A 27,001-nucleotide genomic window follows, 5' to 3' on the forward strand; every position below is an offset into this window, starting at 1 on the left:
CCAAGCTTCATACTCGTGTCCTCCAAAAAAATGGGACATTTTCCTTTGTTTATAAAAGCTTCAGCAGCTTGAAGCATAAATCTGAGACTAGTTTTTTTTTTTTTTTGTTTTAAACAATGCTGTTGTCTGAAGCAGTCAGCTGGTAAAACTCTGGATTTCCACACTCCAAATGTTGCAGCTGCTGAGAAAACCGTGTCAGGTGAGGATGTGACCTGTACAGCTGCTGGGGAATGAGCAGATCTGTTGCTTGAAGATGTGCTTTGTGATGTTCAGGCGGCTCCTTAACTGCCAACAGAGATCCTCACTTCACTTCACGAAGCAGTCATCTATTGCTAATTTGGTTTGGATTAAACACGTGTTCTGCTGCTCACATGAGCATGTTGGGAGTCAGGAAGCCAAAGCTGCAGAAGATCCAACAGGAGCCTTTCCAGCATTTAAGATTCCTGACACACAGAGCTGCTTCCACTAGAAACATCATCACACAGGCTGGGGAAGGGGGGCTGTGAGGGTAAGAACCTGAGTAAATGCTGAAAAACCAAAGAAGAGACAGATTATTTATTCAACCACGTCTTCATTTGTAGTCCTCTACTCAATTCTCTTCCTTCTAGCTGTCTCGTCTCTTCCTCCTTGTTTTTCCTTTTCTAAACCAGATCTTCATGTTCTTCCTCTCTAGTTCTTGCCTGCATCCTCCACTTCTTTGGTCAATTATCTTCTTGTGTCTGCTGTCTGACGTTTCCTCTGTCTTGTGTCATGGTAATCCTGAGTCAGCACATTTGTCTTTATGAAGCTCTTCATCAGTGTGTCCGCTGTGAACATGATGCAGTCAGACCTCTTAAAAGCACAAGCAAGTTGTTCAAACATTACTGTCAAACAATCATTTATACTAGTGTTTGAAGTAGTTTGGGGATAATTACAAAACAGTCTTAGTATTTTGTTGTGTCATTAATGTGGGCAAAAACATCAGCTAAATCCTTTTAGCTGTTATCTCAAATGCAGACATGTTCCTTTGTGTGAGCGACGTTCTGTCTGCGTCTCTAATCTGGTTAAAGCTCTGCAGAAACACAACCAACATACTGTAGTAATAATCTGAGCTCCACCTTTGATACTCATGTTTGAGTAAACTACAGAAAATGTTTTGCCGGAACAGAATTCTTCTCCTACGCCTACAGCTTCTCCCTACTCCACCAGTTTTAAGGGCATTTGAAGCGGTAGTGGTGTCCAAAAGGGCTTTTTATGGAGAAGTGCCAGGAACTATCTTAGTGATAGATTACCCCTCTGCTTGTTTGGGTGATCTGCGTCACATATGTGGGGGGAGGAGAAACGTATTTCTACACTTGTTTACGATGAGCAACAGGTAGTGAGAAGCCGTAGGGGTAGGGGAAGAATTCGGATTCGGCCTTTGATCTATTGGGATTTACACTATCAACTTTCATATCTGTGAAACCGTCGGTTGATGTTTAACTTCTTTAATCTGACGTGCATCAGCAGTTTAGGGTTCAGTAGCAGTCGTTCTTCACAGAGGATCCTCTGCTCCTCCTCATAATGTTCTGGGGCCTCATTTATAAAACTTTGCGTAGGATTTGCGTCAGAAGTGGCGTACGGATGAAACATAGGACGTGCGTACGCACAGAAATATTCGGATTTATAAAACCGTGCGCACGCACATCCTACGCATCTTTCCCTTAATAAATCACAACCAATTCTAAATGCAGCGCAGCTTTTGCGGCTGTATGACACGTCCATAGTTGCCCATAAATAGTCCGTGAAACGCCCACAAATGAATATTCATTGATTGCGAAACCATGGCGAACACCGAGAAATCAAAAAAACGTAACTTCACTCAATGTGAAGTAGAAGTTATCGTTGGCGAGGTGGAAAAGAGGAGGAAAATGTTGTTTGGAGGGCACAGTGTGGGCATTACTAATGCCTAAAAGCCACGTGAGTGGCAGACAGTGGCAGACGCCTTAAATGCTGTAGCCTCCCAACCTCGGACCGTGGCCGAAATAAAAAAGAAATGGTCGGACATCAAAGTCGAGGCAAAAAAACCTCTGGCGCTGCATCGCCAGAGTGTTTTTGCCACGGGATGGGGGGGGGGGGGGGGGGGACGATACCGGAGCTGACCCCTCTTGATGAGAGACTAGCGGCAAGAATTAGGGAATCCCTTAGTCGAGTGGTGACTGAGGCGCAGGGGGACACGACGCGCCAGATGCACCGGGTTACACACCCCCAAAAGCCCGCAGAGGTCCAACAGGACGGCTCGACGAAGTCAGAACCGGTTCATAAGCCACTCGTCCTCGTTTGCCAACAAGTCTTCTTGCTGTCTAAAGATGCGTTCACCCCCAATTCTTCCATTTGCCACATCTTCTAAGAGCACAAGATCAGCCATTGTGCGTCATTACGCATTGTGATGGGGCATTTTATTTCCATCTATTTAATTACATCTGACAAGCTACAGATGTCGGTAATAATCCACGTGGAAATGGGAAATTGTTCAGCGCAAATGTAATTTCTTGTTGCTTTCTGAATGGTTGAGACATACGCCATACATTGTTTTATCAAAAATAAAACAAACTAAAGGCATATGCATGAATACCATAATTCTGTAGCTTATGAAGAAATGTTTTAATATGAAAACAACTTTCCCCAGTGGACAATTAATGCATCTCTCTCTATCTATCCATCTGTCTGTCTAATTGCACCTATGTCTGCCCCGCCAGACGGACACACTGACGAGAATATCAGTTTTGTACATTATTTCGTTCTGTTAACTATATTATTTATGAGGATGAATTGCACAACATGCCAATATTGCAGAAAAAATTTCCCTTTTCTTTTTGCAAATAAGTGTTCATTTAAATTTCTGTTGTAATTTTCGTTTGATTTTTTTTTCACTGCTGATCGATCAAACTGGTGTTCGTGTAGGCTGTTAATTGTAAGACTTGCTTTGTGAAGTCTTCATGTTATTTATGAGAGACAGTATTGTCATTTTCACTTTCACGTGTTTCTTCCATCTGCCGACGGTGTCGCCGTTTCTCATTTCACCCGTTTTCGTGCGTACGCCTGGGTCAGAGCTTGCGTGAAGGGCCGCACATTTTCCCGTCAAGTTTGCTTTTTATAAATCTCAACTATTGCGTACAGAGTGGTGTACGCCTTCTTTTGTGCGTACGCAACGTTTATAAATGAGGCCCCTGGTGGTGGTTCTGTTGGTGATGAACCCACTGGTTGCGGGTTCCAAGGAGTGTGGCAAGGGAAACGGACAACTTGTATAACAACTGTGGTGCTCTTCTGTTTATGTGTCAGATGACCCGACTAACTTTAGTGTGTGTAACTAGTAAATCTCATTTGAACACAAATTTAAAAATGCAGTCACCCATTCAGCGTGTTCAGAGTGTTTTCACAAAATAGTTGGTCGTAGGAAAGGTGTCCATATCCATCCTAGAAACATCTGGAATTTATTCGGATTCTGTTTTGACCAGGAACCACACCTAATCTAGAATAACACAGAGAAAGTGAGATGCAGCTTTTCAGCAGACGCCTCACACCGAGCGTCATGGAGAAGGGGATGTCTGGGGCTTTTGCACACACGTGGTCATTGAGTGGACCATGGCCTCCTCACTAATCCAGATCATTGGCAACCGACTATCTCATCGTCCTCTTCACACCTCAGGCTTGGGCTCGAGCTTCCCAGCACTTTTTATCACAGGTTTCCTTCAGTGAGCCAAGCTTTATCTTAAAACAAGCACTGAGCGAATGTTCTTCCTTCTTCACACAGCTGTGGATGCCCTTATGCTCTGCCCATTTGTGTTGCTGTGAGACGCTCTCAAAGTCGCTGGAATCTGATGTGTTTTTGAACATTTCAATAAAGGTTGGTACTGTTGCATGTGGCGTGGCTGTGAGTTACTGACGCTCTTCCTTTGTCTCTTCCAGGTGAGCGCTGCAGAGGGAACAGATGAACGGATGAAGAGCTCCAGTTCTCCTTATTTATTACTTTCAAAGTGAACGAGTGTGGTGCGTGCATGAGGACTGAGTGAGCATTGAGCATGCGTGCACTCTTGGTGCCACCTAAGATTTCATGCTATCCTTTGCAAATTTTGTTTACTTTTTATAAAGTTCCAATAAGTCATAAATCATTGTCACCGTGGAAACAAAAGGACTTTTATTATCGGTACATATGGTGTTCTGTGTTTGTAACTAGCCTCCTATTTAAGAATGTATATTTGTATGTATGATATACTCATTTAGAAATTATATAATGGACGTTTTTATTATTGCTTCTCACTACTGCACTGCTCCTGCCAAGACACACACACACACAAACACAACCTTACAAACATACACAAGCATAAAATGCAGCACTATTGCTGTGATTGTCTCTTAATAACTTCAGTCCTGGTTGTAGGACTGTAAACAACAATAATCATGATGATGATGAAGATGATGAAGGGCTCCCTGGTGATGCTATAGTTCCTGGCTGCCATACTGGAGGTCCTGTGGTCTTTGAGAATAGCCACTGCTCTAGACTCTCATCCTTGCTATTAAAAATGCGGACCTGATTGGGTTTTTTCTCATGACAATTTGTTTGTCTGGAACAGATTTCATGAACATTTCTGTGGCACAACTGCACTGTGAAGCTGCTTCAGTTTAATGAAATTAGATGATTTTTCTTTTAAATGATTCCTGTGTAATCACAAACCTGTGTGAGGTCCTAGGTTCCTAGGTCTGCGTTTGGGTGTCATACTTGGGCGTCCTCCTCCTGATCTTTGATCAAGTGGTGGAGGAGGTAATGGGATGGTTTTTGTCGGTTTTGTTAACAGCACATTATATTAACTGCCTTTTAGAGGTCCCCCACTCTGCAGAAGATATCCAGATGGGACTTGATCCTCTCCAGCTTCACATCTTAGTGTTGTGGGGGGGGGCTGTTTACTGTCAGCAGCTTCAGAGAAAGACAATCATCTTCTTGCATTTGAAATGACAGGAGCAGAGCATCCCATGATAGCTGCTGACTGAGCTCCTTCTTTTGAGCCGGTTCCCAGGGAACATAATTCTGAGCTGTTGGTGCTGTTGTCACAGTCAGGTATGTGCAACGTGTGGCGTGTTGCTGAGAGAGGAGGCTGGTCAAACTGAGCCCCCTGTTGTGGGAAACGCTGTGCTCAGTGGACCTCCATGATGGAGCCAGAGCGCTAAAACGCCAGCTTTAGTTTGAAAAGCCAGACTAGCATAGGTCTCTGGTGGTGGTGCTCTGCTCTGCAGAGTTTGTACCATCCAACGTGCACACAAGCGCAATAATAGAAGTGACCCGCAGCTGTGTCAGCATGGAAACACACATATCTGACAGAGGGTTAAACAGGGCAATAGTTTTGCATCCGTGCTTCCATCCAGAAAACATGAGCTAATGTTGAGAATGGAGAAATGGCAATAGGCTGTGCAGCTGATCTCTTGATCCAGCCCTCAGTTTCCACCGTCTTTGGCGGCAGATCCCTTGGCGGTGGATCCCGTAGCGGCCACTCCACTGGACAAATCCGCAGCGTGAGGGAGTCTTTGTGCTGCATCTGAAGGGAAACTTTGGTTGATGCTCCACCCTCACCTCTTTATGAGCTGTGGCTCCTCCAGAGAAGGGAAGATGGTACTGCTGTGTTTGTTTCCTTCAAAGCTTTGTTTGAATCTTTTCTGAATAGAAAAGCTTTGTTGTATGGAGATAATTGTGAGGTACTATCAACACAGTGGCTTCCTTTTTACCGATCAACTGAAACAATAAGTCTGGCCCTGAACTGTTGTTGTGATGGGATGAACACACATCATCATCATACCTGTTGGTCAGATACTTGTCGGAATGCGGTCAAAGAAGGCGTTAGATCATTTGAACAATCATGTTAAAGATGAAAGCATTCCTAAGTTTAGCGCCAGCTAGCATGAACGGTTTCCGCAGAGAAATCTGTGTCCTTTTTTAGCAATCAGATGTTTTCGTCATGAACAGAAATGTTCAGGTATTGATTTTTTGGAAATTCTTTTGGGACGTTTCTAATGCTCAGAGGGGCCTGAACCTTCTGTTGCAGGAACCGAGAACTGCCTCTCGGCTGATTTTTACGTCACCACTTCTTAAAATCAGTCCAAAACTACTTTATTTCTCCCTGAACCAGAGATGGTTTGGGCTGTGTGGTTGTGACCCAGGCAGGATTTTTCCTGCAGAATCTACCCGGCCAGCGCCTGAAAAGACGATTGACGGGATCCTGGTTCATCCCTGGGGTCTTTCACAATGAAGTCAAATGTTGTGTTGGGAAGATCTTGTCGCTACATGTCCTTATGATCAAATATCTGCTTTTTGATTTATTTTAAGTTATTCAAACAGAATTTTTTTTAAAAATGTGACGTAAACTTTGTAAGTAAACGTTTCCTGGTGCCTGTTCCAGTCTAGTTCCTTCAGCGGCTCCAAGGGGTTTCTACATTTTTTTAAACTAAATTTGGTTTGCTCAGTATGACAGCCTGCATGGTCACATTTATGGCTTTTCCTGAAACGATACGCATAAATATTAATATCTGCCTGCTTTGCTCATTGCTGTGCAAGCGGCTTCTTCTCAAATGTAAATGTTATCCCCAGATTTGAACCGTTACCACAGATTAGGGGGGGGGCATGAAGAAAGGCTGTACTTGAAGTTTTCTTGCGGCTTTGCAGTGTCACCCCCGGGCTGTGATTGTGCGGCAGAGAAAGGGGAGGAGAGGCGCTGGGTAATGCCAGTAAAGCGGCGTGACAGAAGAGGGTTAATGCGACGGAGCAGCACTGCGATTGCCCAGCCCGGAGTGGCTTTAGGGGAATGCAGGCAGCATTAGCAGCAGAATCATTATTTTTGGTTTGTTGCTCCCGGTGTGTGCACATGTTTAGTGTGGCACACTTTTAGCCTGCCACACACCGCCTCCTCCGCTGCTGCTCCTGCTCCTCTCTGCACTCTTGAAATGTGCATCTTCTGAGTCTGGAAGGCAGACTGTTCACCTTCCTGTTAACCCTAGAAAAAGTGCACATTTTGTGACAGAAAACCCCCCAAAAATAAAGAGCAATCTCAAAGTAAAGATCATTTCGATGATAAATCAAATTCCATGGGGTGAGATGATGACTGGTCGCACAAAGGGTCCTCTTACTGCATTCAAAAGAAGTCATGTATGAATATACATATATGATGAATATATAGATATGAATAAATATATTTATTTTTGCCATTTCTGGTGTAGTTTGAGAATGTTGAGATGCATTCTGGCTGTGTTCAGCGAGGAGTCAGTTTGCAGCTTTGTAAAGTGCAGCTACTCACAGATTTCTGTCTTTTTAAGCTGCACTAAAAAGACAAAACAACCTTCTCCCAGAGATGTTGCTTTCCACTTCATCAATTTACGGTAAATAACACAGTATATAGTAGAGTAGCTGTTGCATATGTGTGTAATGTTCTAATAAAAAGTGTGAAGTCCCACTGTAAATGTTGTTTAATGTTGTTTTACCTGAAATAAACTAATGCCTCTGACCTGTCTTCTGACCCTTATTTAGGCCAAGCAGTTAAAAAATGTTGTTCAGACCAGATTTATCTGGACATAAGTAGATTATAAAAATCAGTTTTTTTGTTCTTATCTGGATCTGGTCATTTGTTTGTTTGTTTGTTTGCCTTCTTTGGCACCTTGTAAATAAATGGAATTGACCCTTGTGCTATCTTAGATGACCCGACCCTTACATTGACGTGTTCTCCCTACCATAACAAAGGTGGATAAAGGTGGAAAGATTCCATGTAATCCATGTCCACCAGTGAAGATCACAAATCATTGAAGAAAAAAGGTTCAGCGCACTGTCTAGTGGGTCTAGATGACCCAACTCCCAATGGTAACCCTTGTGCTATCCTAGGCACTCTAACATTGGGAGCTGGGTCATCTAGACCAGGGGTGTCAAACTCATTTTCACTGAGGGTCACATCAGCATAGTGGCTGTCCTCAAAGGGCCAGATATAACTTATGCATGTAGCTAAATGTAATGAAAAATAAATGTAACTACTCCTTAATGTTAAAAAACTAATTTATTTACTATAACCTTTTAAAGTGACAATTGCAGTTTCGTAGAAAATATATAGTGGCTTGTTAGTCTAGCATAAATCCTTCTAAATTTTATCCACTTATTAAAACCCACGATCAAACTGTCCAAGTGAATAAAGAAAAATACCAAAAACTGAGCTAAAAAGAACACGTATTACATGTGTAACATTTGACAAAAAAAGGGTGCACAGCATTGCATCCAACTGATGGTTTGATGACAACACTTTGTCTGCATACACACATAAGACCTGAAAACATTGAATAATCACAACAGCAGCTACACATAAATAATATGTCATCAACTAAAGAAAAAAAAAATTTAAGAAAAACTTTATGCTCTCGCGGGCCACATAAAATAACATGGCGGGCCACATTTGGCCCCCGGGCCTTGAGTTTGACACATGTGATCTAGAACCACTAGACAGTGCTCTGAACCTTTTTTCTTTAATGATTTGTGATCTTCACTGGTGTCCATGGATTACATGAAATCTTTCCACCTTTATCCACTTTTGTCATGGTAGGGAGAACACGTCAATGTAAGGGTGGGGTCGTCTTAGATAGCACAAGGGTTAAAGTGCCTAGGATAGCACAAGGGTTAAATAGGAATGTCCAGTTCCTCACTCCAGATCACCTACAGACCGTCGAACATGGACTGGGACCTCAAACAGAGTATGACTCATCAGAGGCTCCTCACAGGACTCCAACTGAACCTCAAACAACCCCCCCACAGGAACTGCGTCACCATCGTCAGAAAAACTGCGGTCTAGAGTGAGTCCTGAAATGCTGCTCCTCCAGAGCCAGAATGCCGAGAGAACCAAGGCAAAAGTGCAGGAAAATTGCAGTTTGAAAGCAAGACCAATTCAAAACTAAATAACTGCTCCTAAAGACACACTGCCGGAACAAAACAAAGTCCTTTTCTTTGATAAATCCAGAGTAATGGTTCAGTCCGGACATCTGTGGCCAGTGGAAGATGAGCACAGCTGTTCCAAGCAGTCTGTACATGCTTCTGTCTGCTGAAAGGAGTCCAAAAACTCATGTTAATTATTTGTCATTACAGATGTTTTAGCATCATTTCACTGGAGTCGTTCCACTGACAGCTGTTTCCTTATTAAATGTAAAAAACAGAAAAGAAAGTTTCATTCTAGTTTGTAAACGGATCATTTTGGGGTTTTTTTTATCATTATTTGCCAACATTTAGCAGTGAAAATAATAAACCAACCTTTGTATGTTAAAAAAGTGTGAATTCCTGTCGTTGTTAACCTGATGGTACATCCGTAAGGGTTCGCCACACTGAGTCCGCTTTCACTGGTGGTTCACAAAGGTGGTTTGGCAAAGATTTTAGATACCCTTCATGATGATCATTTTAAATTTGACAACACTCCAAAACAAACTCATTCATTCATCTTCTTCCGTTTATCCCTTTCGGGGTAATGGGGCTGCCGGAGTCGGTCCCGGCCATTTGTGGGCGAAGGCAGGGGACATCCTGGACAGGTCGCCAGTCTGTCGCATGGCCCATAACAAACTGAGAAACAATTTCTTCATTGTTCGTATCCAGCAGTATTCCAGGGTTTCATTACAGAAAACCTTTTTGTTTTCTGGAAAAAAGGGTGCTTGCTTCATTTTTACTGTTGTTCTGTAAGTAAAACAAGAAAGCATGAGTAGTTTCTCTTTAAACTCTGGCATGTGGCTGTGCAGTGAACTGTCCAGTTTCAATTTTATTTACACAGCCCAATATTACAACAATAGTTGTCTCAATGGGCTTCATACATATAAGAACATTAAATCTGTTATAAAATACAATAGCTAATGGCTAAACTGAACTAAACAGACCAAAGTGGGCATCCCTCCACTCAGACCCCCCTCCTCGGTGAGTAAAAACACTTTTTAAAAAATGATTCCAGGAGGAAGAAGTAACCTCAGGGGTGTCCACATAAAGGAGGGATCCTCTTCCAGGATGGACAGGCGATTTACCAGAACTCTTAGAGAAAGATGAACTTATCTAACACTACAACTACATGTTTAAATAGTGCAGCAGATGGGATGTATCCCACCTTTACCCAGCAGTAGCTCGCTAGGCGGCATCCCTGTGACCCTGAACAGAAATAAGCCAGTATAGAAAATGGGTGGATTTTCTAGTTTTTGAAGCATTCCTTTCCCTTTCCACACTAAACTCCCAACAGCAGCACTGCTGAAGTTTTGAATCCAGAAGAGTCTTCAGGGGGGCTAAGAGGTGATGCAGCTCACAGGTATGTCCAAAGTCTTTTTGTTAAGTTAAGTCAGACAAATGTCAAATTTGAAATACTAAAACAGAAGCTTTTACTACTTTAACTGCTGATTCTTCTTCTTAAAAGCTACAATGCTGTGTGTGTACTTGTGCTTGTGTGTGTGCACACGCATAGACTCTTCAGACCCCTAACTCTAACATCAGATCGAACTAATGCAATGCTCTTTCATTTGGACTTCCTCAAAACACAGTTTGTAAATTTCAACTAATTCAAAACGTTGACTGTATCAGAGAACTGGACCGAGTGACTCTGATGTCACCCGCAGAAAACGATTTACTTCCGGCTCCAACTCAATGAAGTCAATTCAGTTGACATTTTTCCTTGATTCGGACGCGACCATGTTGGATCCAAATGATGTTCATGATTCATCCGAGTCAGTATTACTCAATGTTCTAAGGCAACTAATGTCGCCGATCAGGAGTGAGCTTGTGGGACTAACACACCCCTTCCAGTGAAGGCGGGCTCAGGAGAATCTGTCAATCAAACGTTTCTAATGGGCCAGCGGGCACCACATGCCTTTACTGAGGCATGTGATTGACCAGTTTATATCTTAAATGACTTGTAATAATAAACAAATAAAAAACATGAAAAAAACTGAAGATGTTAAAAAAAGGTATCAGAGCCAGAATGGTGTTTCTGACCAATAGAGAGACTGAGTAACAGCTGTTTGTTTCTCTATACAAGTCTATGGGATTTTAGCTTCATGGAGCCAGCAGGTACTTCCTGTTTGGAACACAAGGAGGGGTCACTCAGTCCAGTTCTCATGTACAGTCAATGGATCAGACCCTTCCTGTCTTTTGCTGTCTTGAACTAGTCAAGTCTTCCAAATCAATGAGAAACAGAACAAATCCACAGGAATGAGCACAATGTGGAAACCGTGACGTAAAGTCAGACTAAAGAAGAGGAATGTAAGCAGGAAGTTTCAAGTCTGCTAGTGAAGACGTTTTCCTGAGCTCATGGAAACGGACGACAATCATGAGGAAGAGCAAAAAGACCGTAGTCTGTGTCTGCAGAAGTTTAAATGACTCAACTGAAGGGTTTTTTGTCTTTTTTCTGAAGCTGAACAACTTTTATTTTCTTTAGTTAAAGCTAACACAGATAAAGGAACATTATTATCAACATTATGACTGTTATTAATATATTTCTGTGCACGACACGGTCATTTCGTCGTGGCTCAAGGTGCTTTATTGTGAAAGTCCTAAACGGAAGCTGCGTCCACGTCCCCTTTGGAGCTCGCAGGAGGGGCGGGGCCATCTGGCGCTGCAGCCTGACGCTGAGCCGCGCGGTCAGAGACGGAGCTGCCCCTCGTCCCGGAGGAAGACGCGTCTGCGCTCCCGTGGGCTTTCCAGAGGACTTCGCGGTCTCGTGCTGTGGATTCACGCCGTGATTCGCGCGTGGACGTTGAGGACGCGCAGCAAAGCGGGGGATTACGCGGAGAAACAAAGAGCGGCTGGAGGAGGAGCCCCTCGCTGAGGCTGCTGGAACCCCTGCGATCGGTGGCGCGCCCCCCACCACCCCCTCGCCATGGGGAAGCACGGAGTGGCTCGCGCGTCCTGGACCCTCCGGTCGGTTCTGCTGGTTCTGAACGCTGGATTAGTGGCTGTAAACGGACAGTTCGGGGGAGGAGAGCGGGGCATGTCGGTGCCGGAGCACGGCTTCTGTCAGCCCATCTCCATCCCGCTCTGCACGGACATCGCCTACAACGAGACCATCATGCCGAACCTGCTGGGCCACACCAACCAGGAGGACGCGGGGCTGGAGGTCCACCAGTTCTACCCGCTGGTGAAGGTGCAGTGCTCCCCGGACCTGAAGTTTTTCCTGTGCTCCATGTACGCGCCCGTGTGCACGGTGCTGGAGCAGGCGCTGCCCCCGTGCCGCTCTCTGTGCGAGCGCGCGCGGCAGGGCTGCGAGGCGCTCATGAACAAGTTCGGCTTCCAGTGGCCCGACACCCTGGCGTGCGAGACCTTCCCCGTGCACGGCGCGGGGGAGCTGTGCGTGGGCCAGAACATGTCTGACCGAGCGGAGCCGGATGGCCCCGGGCCCTACCCCACGGAGCGCGTCCCGCCCGGGCCCCCCAGCGGCCACTTTCGCTGCCCGGCAGCGCTCAGGATGCCCCCCTATCTGAACTACCACTTCCTGGGGCAAGAGAACTGCGGCGCGCCCTGCGAGCCCAAGAGAGCGCACGGGATGATGTACTTCAGTCAGGAGGAGCTGAAGTTCTCCAGAATCTGGATCGGAATCTGGTCCGTGCTGTGCTGTGCTTCCACTCTATTCACCGTTCTCACCTACCTGGTGGACATGAAGCGCTTCAGCTACCCGGAGCGGCCCATCGTCTTCCTGTCTGGCTGCTACACCATGGTCTCCGTGGCCTACATCGCCGGCTTCCTGCTGGAGGAGCGGGTGGTGTGCAACGACAGGTTTGACAACGACATGAGAACGGTGGTGCAGGGAACCAAGAAGGAGGGCTGCACCATCCTCTTCATGATGCTGTACTTCTTCAGCATGGCCAGCTCCATCTGGTGGGTCATCCTGGCTCTCACCTGGTTCCTGGCGGCGGGGATGAAGTGGGGTCACGAGGCCATCGAGGCCAACTCTCAGTACTTCCACTTGGCCGCGTGGGCCGTCCCCGCCATCAAGACCATCACCATCCTGGCGGTGGGGCAGGTGGACGGAGACGTGCTGAGCGGCGTCTGCTTCGTGGGCATCAACAGCGTGGACGCCCTGCGCGGCTTCGTCTTAGCGCCGCTCTTTGTTTACCTCTTCATCGGCACTTCCTTCCTCTTGGCGGGATTCGTGTCCCTGTTCCGGATCCGAACCATCATGAAGCACGACGGCACCAAAACAGAGAAACTGGAGAAGCTGATGGTGCGCATCGGGATCTTCAGCGTGCTCTACACCGTGCCGGCCACCATCGTCATCGCCTGCTACTTTTACGAGCAGGCCTTCAGGGAGCAGTGGGAGAGGACGTGGATCGGCCAGACGTGCAAAACGTACGCTGTGCCATGTCCGATCCAAAACCATCCCAACATGAGCCCGGACTTCACCGTCTTCATGATCAAGTACCTGATGACGCTCATTGTGGGCATCACGTCCGGCTTCTGGATCTGGTCGGGGAAGACTCTGAACTCCTGGAGGAGGTTTTACACGCGACTGGCGAGCAGTAAACAGGGCGAGACCACGGTGTGACGCCGCCCGCGTGCTGGGCTGTACATACTTTTGTAAGATTTGGTATTTAAAGGTGAACGTGGTCTTTTTCATACATGTTGGAACTATTGAGCGTGGCCAGTTCCTGATCCATGCTCTGATGTGAGGAGTTCCTGATACCCAAGTGCTTCCATGTGGATCCGCCTCCTTCGGACTCCTCTGCTCCGCAGAGGAGGTCTCCAGCGCGACAGCTGGATCCAGAACCCCTGGATCTGCGGGATCATGCAGGGATGCTGGCATGTTCTGTGCGCAGCAGATTCAAAGCAGCATTGATCTATTTCTGAAGACGTTCTGTGCTGGAGGAGAGCAGAGGCGCTCACACACATTTGAATTGGAAAGCATTTTGTGCTGCGGCAGAGCTGACAGTTCTCTGGACTCTTGGAGCCTCTGCAACTCCTTTTATTTTAACGTCTTCTAACACAAATTTGAGAGGAAGCAGACGTTTGAGGGGAGATGAATCTGCATCGGCGACAGTGAGAGTGACAAGCGGATGTTTGTTCTCCTGGAGGCCTTTCAGCTGTCGGAGGGTTCTCTTTGTTCAGACGGGACGATGGAGGTTCACTGAACTGTTTGATCGGAACAGGCCAGGCTTTTAGGAGCTGCTCCGGTCAGTGGAGGTCCGCCGTCGGCTGTTCTGCAGATGTTTGGATGCTGGTTAACTCTTAACGGTTTGGTTGCTGCTTCCTCTCCACAGTCCTGTCGGCTCTGATGGCCTCAGCTGCCGCAGCTCCTAAGTCTGTCTGTCATTTGTTATGAAAAAAATTTATATTTATAGAAAAGTCCTATATAAATTTATATAAATATTCACTACATGGACTGCTTTATGAGAATAAAACAAACCCACTGGTGCAACTTTCTCGTCTTTGTAAAATGTCTTTTTTCTTAAGGGTTGAAATGTTTTCGTGTGACGTGAGGCTAAAGAAAAACAAGAGAGAACCCCTGGAATGAGGTTCAGGTGATCCTGACCGTCTGCCGCTGGATCTGCTTCTAATGTCCAGCGAGGTTCATCAGGGGCGTCAAAGCAGCATTTAAAGACCCACGCCAAAGGAAAGCTGGTTTTCAGTGTTTCTAATATGGTCTTGTGGCATTGGACGTTTAATTCCTAAGTTGTGGGCGGGACTGTTGGCGCAGAGCAACCCCGGCCCCTTTCCCTCTCTGTCGCTGAGAACTTGTGGCTTGCCAAGTGTGTTTTCTGCGTTAGAAATAAGCTCCTTTACCAACAACATTTTTTCATCTGCTCCTGATTCACAACGATTTGAATAAAGAAATAGTCAGACATGCGATTTTAAGCTTAATTTTCTTTATAAATGTCCTCCAAAAAAAACAACAACAGTTTTGACTGATTATCTGTTCTCAACAAAGCAGCTGGAAAGGTTCTGCGTTTGGAGTTTGAACGATTTCAGCAGATAAAACCTGGATTGTTGGACAGCTGCAGGCAAAACCAGCGATTTCTGCAACACAAGGAAGGTTTTGCTTTGTGAACGACTGCAGATGAGGCCAAAATCAAACCAATCTTACTTAAAAAGAAAAATACCTTCCTCAACACCTGTTAAGTATTTTATTATGGGACGTTTCAGACTAAAACAGATCATTTCATTAATGGAAGTCCCTCCCCTTTTGCTCAGTTTTGATTGATTTCTCTCCAGCAAGCTTAGTCAATATAATAAAACGTTCACACAGATTTATAAAACTAATTACAGAAATGATTAAATGCGTAGATAGATATAGTGATCGTTACCTAAAGTCATGTAGAGCTGGATTTATTGCTTGATATTATCGGTTTTCAATAACCAAAATCATTTTAGAGTAAAAAGGTTGTCTTTTTTTCTTTCAAAATGTGGACAGAGATGTGTCAGAGCAGCAGAAAGTGAAGCATGGACCCACATCCCAACGACACAACTGGCCTCATGCACTAACTTGACTTTTAGTTGATGTTTTTAGAGCCATTATAAACTTTTGTTTTTCCGTCAGTTCTGGTGTTTGAATAAATGTTAAGCACATGTAACTTTCCTATACTGTCAGGAAAAGTGCAGAAAAACAGCCTGATGAGTGGATTCTCATCTTCATGCTGCTTGAAAATGTTCTGTGAGGCTCATTCCTTTGAAGCTTGTTCATCCAACTGGAAGAATCTCAGGTTACAACTGAAACGGGTGTTTTAACCATAGTCTTGAATGTTTTAGATTTTTCCAAACCTCGATGATTCCTCAGACGGTGCAGGAATGCACAGCAGGACCGGCGGCAGAAGTCAGCGTTTACATCTGTCACAGAAACTGAATGGACAGCAAAAGGGCAGCAATAGAAGTTGCAGGGTCAGGTCAACCAGCAGAGAGGTTTTCTGAGGTTAAGCGGTTTGTTTTCTAAGTCTTAATGGGACCTGGATGTTTGGTCACTGATCTGTGAGGCAGAAAAGTTTGGCTGTCCCACGGTGCCTGACCCCGCCTCCACTGGGTGGAGTCTGCTGCTCTCAGTTTATCTTTAACCATTTCATCAGATTTAAAAAAAAATAAAACTACTTCATCTTCTTTAGAAAGCTAAACATAAATTTAAAAAAACATAAAACTTAACTTCACTCATTACAATTGCTTCCATACAGATGCTTGCAATAAGGCCAGATTGTCTTAGTTGTATAATAACGGCCCATATCCCATGGTCCGAGTGAATCCTCATTTCTGATTGGCTGCAGGGTGTCCAGTAAAAAGTGATAGTGAACACCTGAAAAGGATGTCCCGGTCACATAGCCTGAATGTTCTATATGATTACTCTGGCCTAAACACCAGCTGGTAACCGGTAACAGCAGTGATGGACTGGTTTAGTTTAACCTGTGTGTAGCTAATTCACAGAATTGCCTATGTCTGCAGGTGTTCTATTTGCTTGATAAAACCGGAGCTTCTGCTGTGAGGAAAAGCCCGGACGTCGATTCGGGACCGGTCAGGTTAAGTAACCAAAGTCTAAGGAGAAAAAAACGGAGCCCAGAAAGTTTAAGAAAGGGCCTGAAAATAGAAGCAAAGGCCTCCACGTGTACAGTCCAGCACCACTTTTTAATGCATCTTTATCTTGTGTCCTTCTGCATCTACAACATTGGCTTCATGTTAAGGACTGAGAGCTTCTCCTCAAACGCCTCTTGAAAGAGTTTAACTCAGACCAGAAAAAACCTGAGAACTATAGTTCAAACGTTCAAAATAATGAGGTATGGTAGCAGGATGATCATCATTAGGAGCTGATGAGGGTCCATGGGCTAGTTTTGCATGTAGCATGTAGCAAAAATTCTGAAGCCAAGTTCATTTTGCTTATTTCTAGTCAAATGAACTTCTTCCATTTGATGTAAAACTCAGTAGATTAACCTTCACTGAGACGCAATGACCTGCTTTAGAGACAAAATATCTCAAAATTAGATGAAATTTAAGCCTTGTCAAAATTTGCCAAATTACGTTAACATTCAGTTTCAGATGCATAATGAAGCAACAGCTCATTCAGTCCCAGGACAATGACGCAGAAAGAATTTCCTTGGTGACATCTGCCGTTTTTGCAGAGCAGCACTGCTGTAAAAAGAAGGGGAGTGGTTCTGATGGGCAGGGTGCGAACCGCAAGCAGCCACCCCCAGACGCCTGCTGAACCCGGTCAGCGCTGCATGCAGCCAGCATCCCAGGATTCGTCCAGCATATAACCTGTTACAGGGTTCTGTCCAATAGTCCTTCAAAAAGCTTCAATTGGAAACTGTGTCCTAAAACAGCAGTCCTGAAATAAGAACTGGTTTGATTGGTTAACTTTTGTTCTCATTTTATTACGAAATCTAAGTGAAGAAAGCAGTGAACCCACTGCTGCAGAATCTGCCCTTATCCAGCAGGTCTGACATGACTCAAGAGGTGAAGGTTCTAGTACTTGTTTGTCCCTGTGGTCATGGGTAGTGGACGGATGTGAACTTCAGCTGTGGACAAAGACAAATGGCTTTCATGAGCCTCAGAGGTAAAACCCTGAAAGAAAAACTTACAACAAGGTGTCAGGGGTTTTGATTTCAGCTCTGAAACCATTTTCACAGAACAACCAGCATGGAGCCAAAACCATTTTAGACAGCAGTTCAAACCCAATGGGCACACTGTAAAAGCTGAAGAATATTCTAGTGAAAAAGCCTTATGTAATAATCAGGAGGCCTTCATTATTCTCTCAGAGACACACGGAAAGGAGACAGAAAAGCTCAGGTGTATAAAACATGCAAACAAAGGCTTCAGGTACCTCCAGGTGTTCTTCAGGTTGATCCAACCCTGATCCGATAGGTTTAGCTAAAGCTGGGAGGCTCTGAGCTCAAACATAAACTGAGCCAAACTCAAGCCAAAACAGCCGATGAAGAAGGTGAGGATCCCAGAGAGCAGCTGCTGACCTCTTCAGGGTCTAAGGCTTTGGATTTGGTGAGTGGGTTTGCAGCCAAAAGCTCTGGATCTTCTTTCATTTCTAGTCAAATGAACTGATGTGTGACTAAACAGGTATGTTTCAGAATGACGTGTGTGATATTGAAATCTAAAACACTCAGTGTTGAAGGTAACGGATGAAAAAGTAATGAATCACTGTAATTGAATTACTTTTGTCATTAACGGAAGAATTTTATGGATTACAGTTCAAATTTCAGTAATCAACTACAATTATCGGACCACAGAAACCCTTGTTACTTTATTACTTAGGTTTTGTAGGCTCTGACATTTTCTCTCGGTTAAATGAAATGAAACGGAGGTTACTTTAAAAAAAAAACAGAGTTGCTGGCACATACGTGGACGGATGTGCGCACAGAATTGGGGATTGGTCAAAGTCCAGTCATTGCTGCAGTCTCATTGCTTTCCAACCTGGCTCAAAGTTGAAACAAAAAGAGATGCTGCTGGAAGTCTTCTTATCCTAGAGGAGCAGCAGGTTAGCATCAGACCAGAGACCCGCCCTGAGTACTTAAGAATGAAACAACTCTAGAGCCGCTCTTTGAAGTGAAAGACATGAGCTGGCTCCTTCCTGAGAGTCGTTTTTCTCTATAATATTATAGCCTTGTTTGCTTTATTTTTCCCTCCAGGTTGCATGTGACTGCATCTGTGGTCAGTATGAGTTGGCACTCAGTGTACTCAAGAGGGGATGGGGTATAGTTTGGTAGACTCGCAGCAGCGCAGAACTTTGCACAAAAGGTAGACGTAGAAAGAGAGGTGCAAGTCATTGTAATGGAATAACTAAGGAGCGAGAAAATGAACATGGAGGCATTTAATAGTTCTTTGTGTTTTCAAAAGAGTGGCTTATTTTACGATTTGATAGACATGAGGCGTAACTGGTTGTTGGTTTTTTTGCAGTGGTATAGACCACGTGTGTTGTAACTTATTTTTGTGTCATTTTTCACACTGTTGTCTAAATTGTAATAAAACCAGATTATGTCGTGAACCAGATTGATACTTTACACGAGGTCATTGCTTTAAAAATAAAGTTAAACAAAAGACAAGAGGATCCTGTTTGTTCTGTTTTTCCCTTGAGAATTTATATATGAGATGAACAAAAATTACAATAAAGTAATGAGTAGTCAATTATTTTTTCAAATAGGTAATGATTAAATTAATTGAATTAAAATTTTTGATCCAGTAACTAAGTAAAGTAATCAATTCCTTTTAAAAGTAATTTCCCCAACACTGGCAACCAGAGCTATCTTGAGCTGAGATGTTTGTAGCACACGCCACAAAACTGGATCTCGCATCCAGTTATGCTCTGACTTCCTTCTGCCTGATGGGACACACATGACAGAAAAATGAAGTCAGGAAGAAATAGACTGAAAAGTTTTTCTCATCCCAACAAAATGAGATTTGGGAGGGGAACGTGGCAGCCCCGTGACAGTGTATCTGCAGACACATCCTGTCAGGGTGAAGCGTTTGTGCAGCACATCATGCATGGGTCCAAATGGAGGCCACACCCTTTCCAGCACACCTGAAAATAAGCACAGACAAACAGACACACAAAGCTGTACAAAAACAGAGAGATCCCACTCTGTTACAGAAATACAGAACAAAAAGAAAACAAAACCAAACAGCTGGTTGGTAACAGCTGGTTGGTTTGTTTTTCTTTGTATCCCCTCTTGGTCCTCAGCAGTTTTATCCTGCTGGGTGTTGTTCATTGTAAATGGTAAATGGCGTATACTTATATAGCGCTTTTCTACCTTCTTCAAAGGCCCAAAGCGCTTTACAGTCACAGACCCATTCACCCATGCACACACACATTCACACACTGGTGGCGGCCTCCCACCAGAGGCAAGGTGGGGTTCAGTGTCTTGCCCAAGGACATTTTTCCACACAAGGACGAACAAGGCGGTAATCAAACCTGAAATCTTACGATCACGTGGCTGGGTCAGTTGTCTCCCTAACTTATTTTATGTCAGGCCAAGGTTCCAATCCCTTTGTTTTGTCTTTTGTTGGAACCTGTACAGTAAGTTTATTTTTTATTTTTTACATTGCTTTACAGGATGCAGGTTCTTTCTTCCAATAAAATGTGTTCCTCAACTTCTTGGTGTCCTGTTTTCATATGTAATGGCCCCCTTTGTGAATTTCCCCAAGAATGTGACAGTCTGTTGGGGCCATAACAGACCATATACAGAAGGGGACAAAAGATTTATTATCATTACTGTCAGGTGTAGATGTTGGTCAAAAGGGGCGGGGCCTGTCCACACACACTCAAATGTTACCAACATACCTGTTGGTTCCAAAATCTTCACTCACAAACATGTCAACATGTACAGAATACAACTACAGCTCACAAACAAACAATACGAGTGATGTGTCAATACGATTGGATGTTCATGCTTGTGACTGTGGTAATTTTCATGCTGTTTTGTTCTTTTACACAGAAAACTCATTCAGGTTTTTTTCTTTTTACTAATTGTTGCCGTTTTTGGCTCGTACTTGAGGTGGATGGAGGCTGAGGAAAATGATTGGCTCTGTATTTGTGAGTCGCAAAAAGTGACTCACATATATAATTTAATACGCGGCAGCAGTCATTGGAGTCTGAACAGCCAAAATAAGACCTTAAGTGGGACAAGCACATTGCACCGTCCACCACAACCATCTGAAAAGTTGAGTGGGACAAGGTAAAATTCAAAGCTCTGTTAACTCCACCCACTGAACAACCCACCTCTCCATCAAAAAGCCATAACCTCAAATATGCACTTCAGCTCCAAGTTGGGCTTTTTAACTTTGAGTTAATGGGAAACTGCTTCCTACTTCAGCCTTGGAGGTTCTTGGAGGAAGATCTGCTACTTGATTTGGATCAAGAAGTTGGGGACTTGGACTTGGCATGCCTGACTGGAAAGATCCGGCTCATCATTCTATTGGCGTAAAAAGTCTTGACATTAAGACATAAAACTGTAGGTACATAGTTTTTAAAGCCAGACTGGTTTGGAGTCTGTGGTTTGGTTGGACAAACTGTCCGCTTTTAGGTAAACAGCTGGTACTTCCAATATTTTGGGTGACTTTGTGTCCTACGCCATTTCCAGTGTGATAAACTTCCTCAGTATTGCTCCTGTTTTCTGCAGATTGTTACATCTATTGGTTATTGCAATTCCCTTTAATTTAGACTTCCTCAAAAACAGTTTATAAACTGGTTCAAAGCATTGACTGTATCAGAGAACTGGACTGACGGAGTGTGATATTACCCATTGGCTCCAACCAAATGAAAACAATTCAGTCGCCATTTTTCCCCAATAAGGACGCCACCATGTTGGAGCCAGACAACGTCAAGAATCAGTGATTGGTCCAAAATTGGGATGAGATATTGTTTCCATGGCAACCAACCAAACAGGAGTGAGCTCATTAGAAGCCCCCACTCCTATCATTAAAAGAGGGTTCAGGAGAATCTGTCAATCAAACGCTTTGAACTTTCGACTCCAGACCATCTACTTTTATGGAGGCATCTGATTGGTCAGTTTATAGCTTGAATGACTTACAATAAAGAAAAAATCTGGGGCAAAAAGAGGATTATCAAGAACAAAAAAAGTTTTCAAGCAAGAATGGTTATTCTGACCAATTGAATGACTGAGTAACAGCTATTTCTTTATAGAAATTTATGGGATTTTGGCTTCTTGAATTGCTTCCTGTTTGGAATGTTGGGGGGGTGTCGCTCAGTCCAGTTCAAAACTCAGCTGCCCGTATCTTTATCCTAATAGCATCCATCCAATACATCACACCTGTTCTCCATCGACCGGATTATGTACAAAACACTTCTGACCTTTAAATCCTTTCCTAATCTCGCCCCTCCATACCTGTCAGACCTTGTTCATGTTGCTGCACCCACCCGGTCCCTCAGATCCTCCTCCGCCCAGCTGGTTTTCCTCACAGCTCGTCTCATCACTATAGGCCGCAGACCATTCAGCCGCTCTGCCCATTCAGCTCTGGAACCCTCTCCTCCTGACCTCTGAAACATTGATGCTGCCCCTTTCTGACTTGCATTCTCCCCATCTAACTGCATTGCATTGACCTATTTTGTAACTGTATATTTTAAATGTGTATTTTTACTGCTACATTGTTGTTAAAACTGTCACTTTTTCATGTGCTGCGACTTATGGTTCAGGAAAAGGCGCTAAACAGAACTGTTGTTGTTTTGTTGTTGTTATTGTTGATGTTGTTGTTATCTACATACTGTCTCCCCCCTCTGTGCTCATTTATTCAGGTTTCAGCTGCATTAACCTACTCATGCTTGAGGTTTGCATTTTGAACATTTGCTTAAATTATTTTCAAATGTCATTTTTTTTACGTAGTTCCCGCCTCATTTGTCCTCACCTTCATCATTTCAGTCATAGAAATGAAGATGTGCCTTTTTGCCTTTTTTCTTCTTGACTGAAGAGAAATAAAACACAAAATTCATTAGGAAATCCAATAAACAAAACTGAGCAAAAGAATTGACAGTGTCAACAATCCTAGGTCAAGCAGGCTGAAGACGAGGTCAGATATGATCCAAAGTATGGCAACAGGTGATCCAGCAGCACCAAGAAGAACACTTGAAATTTGAAAAACCACCTGAGTTTCTTATAGAGCTGGCAGGTCAGAGTGGTGAGCACCAGTTCACAGGCTGACAGGAACCATGACAGGTTTCCTGACAAGACATCCACTATGTTTAGTTTTACCAAACACGCATCATCCTCTCGTTGTACTAACTGTCTTCATTGTGGTGCAACCATCTTCATGGAGCACATCAGAAATAAGAGGAGGATCAGGAAGAAGAACTGGTGTTTCCTCCGATTTTTTTAATTAAGGAGAGAAGTAACTGTTGGATCCAAAGCGCCTGAAGGTCACCTGTTTCCGGAGCATCAGCAGCATCCTGGTAAATGGGTAGGCGACATGCTGAGTGCTGCACTGTAAACCCGGATAGTCCAATGACCTCAAAAGTTTTATAATCATTGAACTCAAAAGTAACAAACAAGTTGAGTCAGCTTAAAACCTATAAGCCGATTCAACTTTTGCCACAGTTATATCTTTATTGGACTAAAACATTTTGAGTAAATGAAACCTTGGAGTCAAAACTTATGAGTAATGAGACGTGATGACGTCATAACGTGCGCCCATGAACGTGAACTCAGCCACAGAAGTCTTCAAGATGGCGGAGGTCTGATGCGAGTGTCAGCTGGCCCAAGTTGATAACGCACATACGTCTAGGTAAGTCGTATTATTTTATTTTTTATTATATTTTATGACTTTCGCCTCTGTATTATATATTTGTTGCTTCTTTTGAAGTTCCTTCAAGTATATCCTTTGTATTCATGACGTGCTCCACGAGTTTGTATGTATCTTCGAATATTTGTTCTGAATAAACAATTATGTATGTTTTGCAGTATCATGTCATCAGAGAATTATTGCTTGTGGTTAAAAGAAGTTGTTGGGGCAAAGTTTCAAGTTTTACGTTTACCGAGTTGGTTGGCGCACAATTTAAATTATCTAACCGTTACTACTAGCTAGCTAACCGTTACTACTAGCTAACCGCTAGCTCTGGCAGAGCGGCTGCCACAGCCACAAATACGAGTCAATGGGAATTGCCTTTTTTCTACTACTTTTTACCACAGGCTCTGTGATTTGGTAATCGTTATGTTTTTGTGTAACTTGTATTTCACGTAGTAACCTAAAATGCAAATGTGGGCAAAGCTAGCTGCCTTACGCTAACATGTTCTCGTATGTTCTAGTGAACCGGCGGTGCGTTTGAAAAATAAGAGCGGAGGTAAGTTTTGATTGTAATTAACATGGCTGCAATATCTAAGACACGAGCAGCTCCCAGTCCAATGAATCCTCCGGCTATGGAGAACATTTGACCTTATTGACAAATTAAATTAATTATAAATAAGTAAAAATGTCTAAGCTACCTTAATGTTATGTAGCAGTAATAACTTTGTCCTGAATTGGGCTCGAGTTAAAGTACTAAATGTATCATACAGTTTGCTTAAGACTCAAAAAACGGTATTTTGGCCACTGGTTTGGTTGTGATTTGTGTTTCACAATGTCAAATATTTTAATATAACTGTTTTGTCTCTTCCTTAAACATCCTCTGAAATATGTCATTCTAGCTAATGCACAAATATTAAAAAAATATTAATATGCATCCTAGATTACATATTGTGGACTGAGTATTGAGGCTATTGTAAAATGCAGCCGTTTTTTCAAGCTACCAGTAGCTTGAAAAAGCTTTAAATTGTGTTTAACATTTTAATTATTTTTTTTTGTAGATGTGAGCTGAATTTCATCGCATCACAAATTTCAACCTGTGAAAACCTGGACAGACATATGCAGAGGATGCTGATCTTTTTGAGACAGAAGGCAGCACGTACCGGAAGGCTGTATGTGACATTCTGCACCTCTATGATAAACAGGTGAGGTGTAACTGCATGGCATGATCAACATTATGCATTAGTATAGCTAAAAGAAGGGGCTGACTTGGATCGGTTCATATTAATCACTGAGCGTTTCTAATTCAGTGACTGACTGTAAATGTTTACTTCACTGGAGAAAAAAACATCAATGTTGATCCCAATGCATTTGTAAATATGAATGTAATGTCATCTTATGTTTGGTGTAGTTTTTGAAATAACTGTACAATTTTAAGATAATTAAAAAGACTAGATGAACTGAACTGAGCCAGACCAAAGGGTGCAGTCATTTGAAATATGTTTGCCATATTAATTTGTATTTGTCTCTGTGCAGCAAGAGCAGACTGCTGATGTCAAAGGTACTCCTGTCCTGTACTGGCTTCTAATATACAAACGTGAGGAGGACCCACAATTCTTCAAAGTTTGGAATGTAAGTACTTTATGACGGATAATGTTTTATTCACTAAATAGTACCAGAGACAGTGTGCTGGTTAATACTCCAGCTGGGTGGGTAATACAACTTAACCAGAAAGTCATGCCAAAGCAATGTTATGTGGCAAAGCACAAATAGTCTCCTAAAATATTGCACTCCAGCTCATCCGTGCTCCTTTACCTGACCGTGGACCTCGACTCTGACTCGTCTCGGGCCCACAGGCGTCCCTTATTTCATCTGGATGACGCCAATCTGCTGGACTTTAAAATGCAGTTGTTGAACTAGAAAATGTAATTCTTCTCTAAGAGTTCTTGTACATCGCCTGTCCGTCCTGGGGGAGGAGTCTTTTTCTTTTTTTTATAAAGGAGTTTTTCCTTACTGTGTAAGAGGGTCTAATGGCAGGGATGCCCAGTTTAGTTTAGTCTGTTTAGTTTAGTTTAGCCAATACCTAATGTATTATGATTTCATGTTCTTGTACAATTGCCGGTATGAAGCCCATGGAGACGACTTTTGTTGTGACATAGGACTATATAAATAAAATTGAACTGAATCTTTGCTCTTAAGTTGCATTGGCAAGAAGGTGACCTTCTTTCCAGCAGGTTGTGTCATTGTTATGGAGATGTTCTGTACTGTAGTTGAAAAACTGCCCCATAACAAAGACACAACCTGGTGGAGAGTTACGAGTGCTAACTGTGAGAGCATGACATCAGGAAAGAGTTCCAGAGGGTGAATAGTAGGTAAGCAGCTGGGCCGGATGGAATTCCTGGACGTGTCCTGAAAGGTGCTGACCATCCAGCACAAGCTGAGAGTTATGTTGGTGAAACTGGTTAGGTGGAGGGAGGGGTGGGGTTTGGGTGAATACATGTGATCCTGTTTTCAGATTGTCATGTTACAAAAGCTTTTGTTTATTTTTTTGTGTACAGTGCCTTATGGAATCATGAGGACTCTTACAAGTAGTCTTATTTTGATTTCATTTGATTTTGTATTATATAAGCTCTGTTCTTCCAGATCCTTTTCAAGCAATAAATCAAGCTCTACATGACTTTAGTTAAAGATCACTGTATTGAATTAAGCAAATGTGATTTAAGTGACGTTTCTGTTTTATTTTCTGTCTTTTTAATCTATGCATTTCATCATTTCTGTAATGAGTTTGATAAATATGTGTAAATTATTTATTGCTTTGACTACAATGCTTGAAATCATTAATTTAAATCAACTTTAATAATTTGCCTGATGTGTAATTTTTGACCTTCTCTTAAAATGTAAATTTCAAGTTGTAGTTTTTGCATAAAGTTTTCTTCCCTCAAACGATCAATTCTCTCTCTTTAATACTACACAGTTTTTTTTTCTTTGCAGATTAAAGAGTCACCAGAGGCAGACATCAGCAGCACCTCTGTTGGCATTCTGACCGTCAGCAACAACAATACAAGTTCAGTGCATTTCTGTCCGCTCAGTACAGCAGTTGTGGTGGAAGATGAGCTTGTGGTAGGCAAATTTCCTAAATGGGTATTTTTTTGAGCGCTAATATTTATAGGGAAAGGGCAGCCTAAGAAAATACTGTTTTATGTGGGAAAAGTGAAAAAAAAAAAAAAGGCTGATAAACAATTTTTGCTTTTCCTGAAATGTAAGAATGCTCTTTTTTATAAAGTTGTATAAGGAAATGGTGTAAAAAAGATTAGTGCTCATTTTTTGCTTTTCTTGAAGACTGATTTTTTTTTTTTTTATGGCTTGTGCACTTTTTCTTGACACAAATTGTGCAGTGTTTTACATTTTCTAGTAAAACAAGTTGTTCAAATGTACTTGTGTAAGGTGGTTTAAAAATAAACTTGCAATTACAATTCTGCCTCAGTTTTTCTTTTGTAAGAATGGTCCTGACTAAGAAGGACAAATAAGACTAGTTTAGACTTCAAATGATTAATTTTGAGTTGAGATATATTAAAGTTTTTTAGTTAATTAACTAATGTATTAAGGTTCAACAAAAACAAAATATTCTAGTTCAGTAAAGTAAGAATCTTTAAGTTAGTTAAATAAAAAGTTATAGTTTAAGTGTTGTTAAATTGTTTTATTTTATTCAACTCAAAGATTTTAAGTTCAAATAACTTGTACTTTTTAAGTAAGTCAACTTAAAAATTATTATGTAATCTGTTTCCTCAAAAATTTTGAGTTCAC

General features: G+C 42.8%; 2 protein-coding genes and 1 long non-coding RNA gene across 5 annotated transcripts in view; all 3 read left to right on the plus strand.

Annotated features, from left to right (window-relative positions):
• cdk14 (cyclin dependent kinase 14) overlaps positions 1-7,505 on the plus strand; it is a 165,477-nt gene extending 157,972 nt beyond the window's left edge. For all 3 annotated transcript variants that reach the window (XM_004077647.5, XM_011484940.4, XM_011484941.4), the window contains one exon: positions 3,928-7,505. The gene's annotated coding sequence lies outside the window, so the exon portion shown is untranslated. The remainder of the gene's footprint in view (positions 1-3,927) is intronic.
• Positions 7,506-11,564: 4,059 nt separating this feature from the next.
• Positions 11,565-14,406, plus strand: fzd1 (frizzled class receptor 1). Its single transcript, XM_023964360.2, has one exon. The coding sequence runs from the start codon at positions 11,871-11,873 to the stop codon at positions 13,530-13,532; it is 1,662 nt and encodes a 553-aa protein (XP_023820128.1). The 5' UTR covers positions 11,565-11,870; the 3' UTR covers positions 13,533-14,406.
• Positions 14,407-23,071: 8,665 nt separating this feature from the next.
• Positions 23,072-26,670, plus strand: LOC105355875 (uncharacterized). The gene is made up of 5 exons (XR_002875011.2): positions 23,072-23,200; positions 23,722-23,756; positions 24,259-24,402; positions 24,734-24,829; positions 26,189-26,670. It is a non-coding gene; the product is annotated as an uncharacterized LOC105355875 (long non-coding RNA).
• The last annotated feature ends 331 nt before the right edge of the window (positions 26,671-27,001 follow it).

The sequence above is a fragment of the Oryzias latipes genome, chromosome 16 (assembly GCF_053564925.1).
Source record: "Oryzias latipes strain Hd-rR chromosome 16, Olatipes_Hd-rR_3.1".
In the NCBI taxonomy this organism is placed as follows: Eukaryota; Metazoa; Chordata; class Actinopteri; order Beloniformes; family Adrianichthyidae; genus Oryzias; species Oryzias latipes.

What these genes read in the sequence shown, in the direction of transcription:
- fzd1 (XM_023964360.2), top strand. Translation starts at nt 11,871, where the DNA reads ATGGGGAAGCACGGAGTGGCTCGCGCGTCCTGGACCCTCCGGTCGGTT.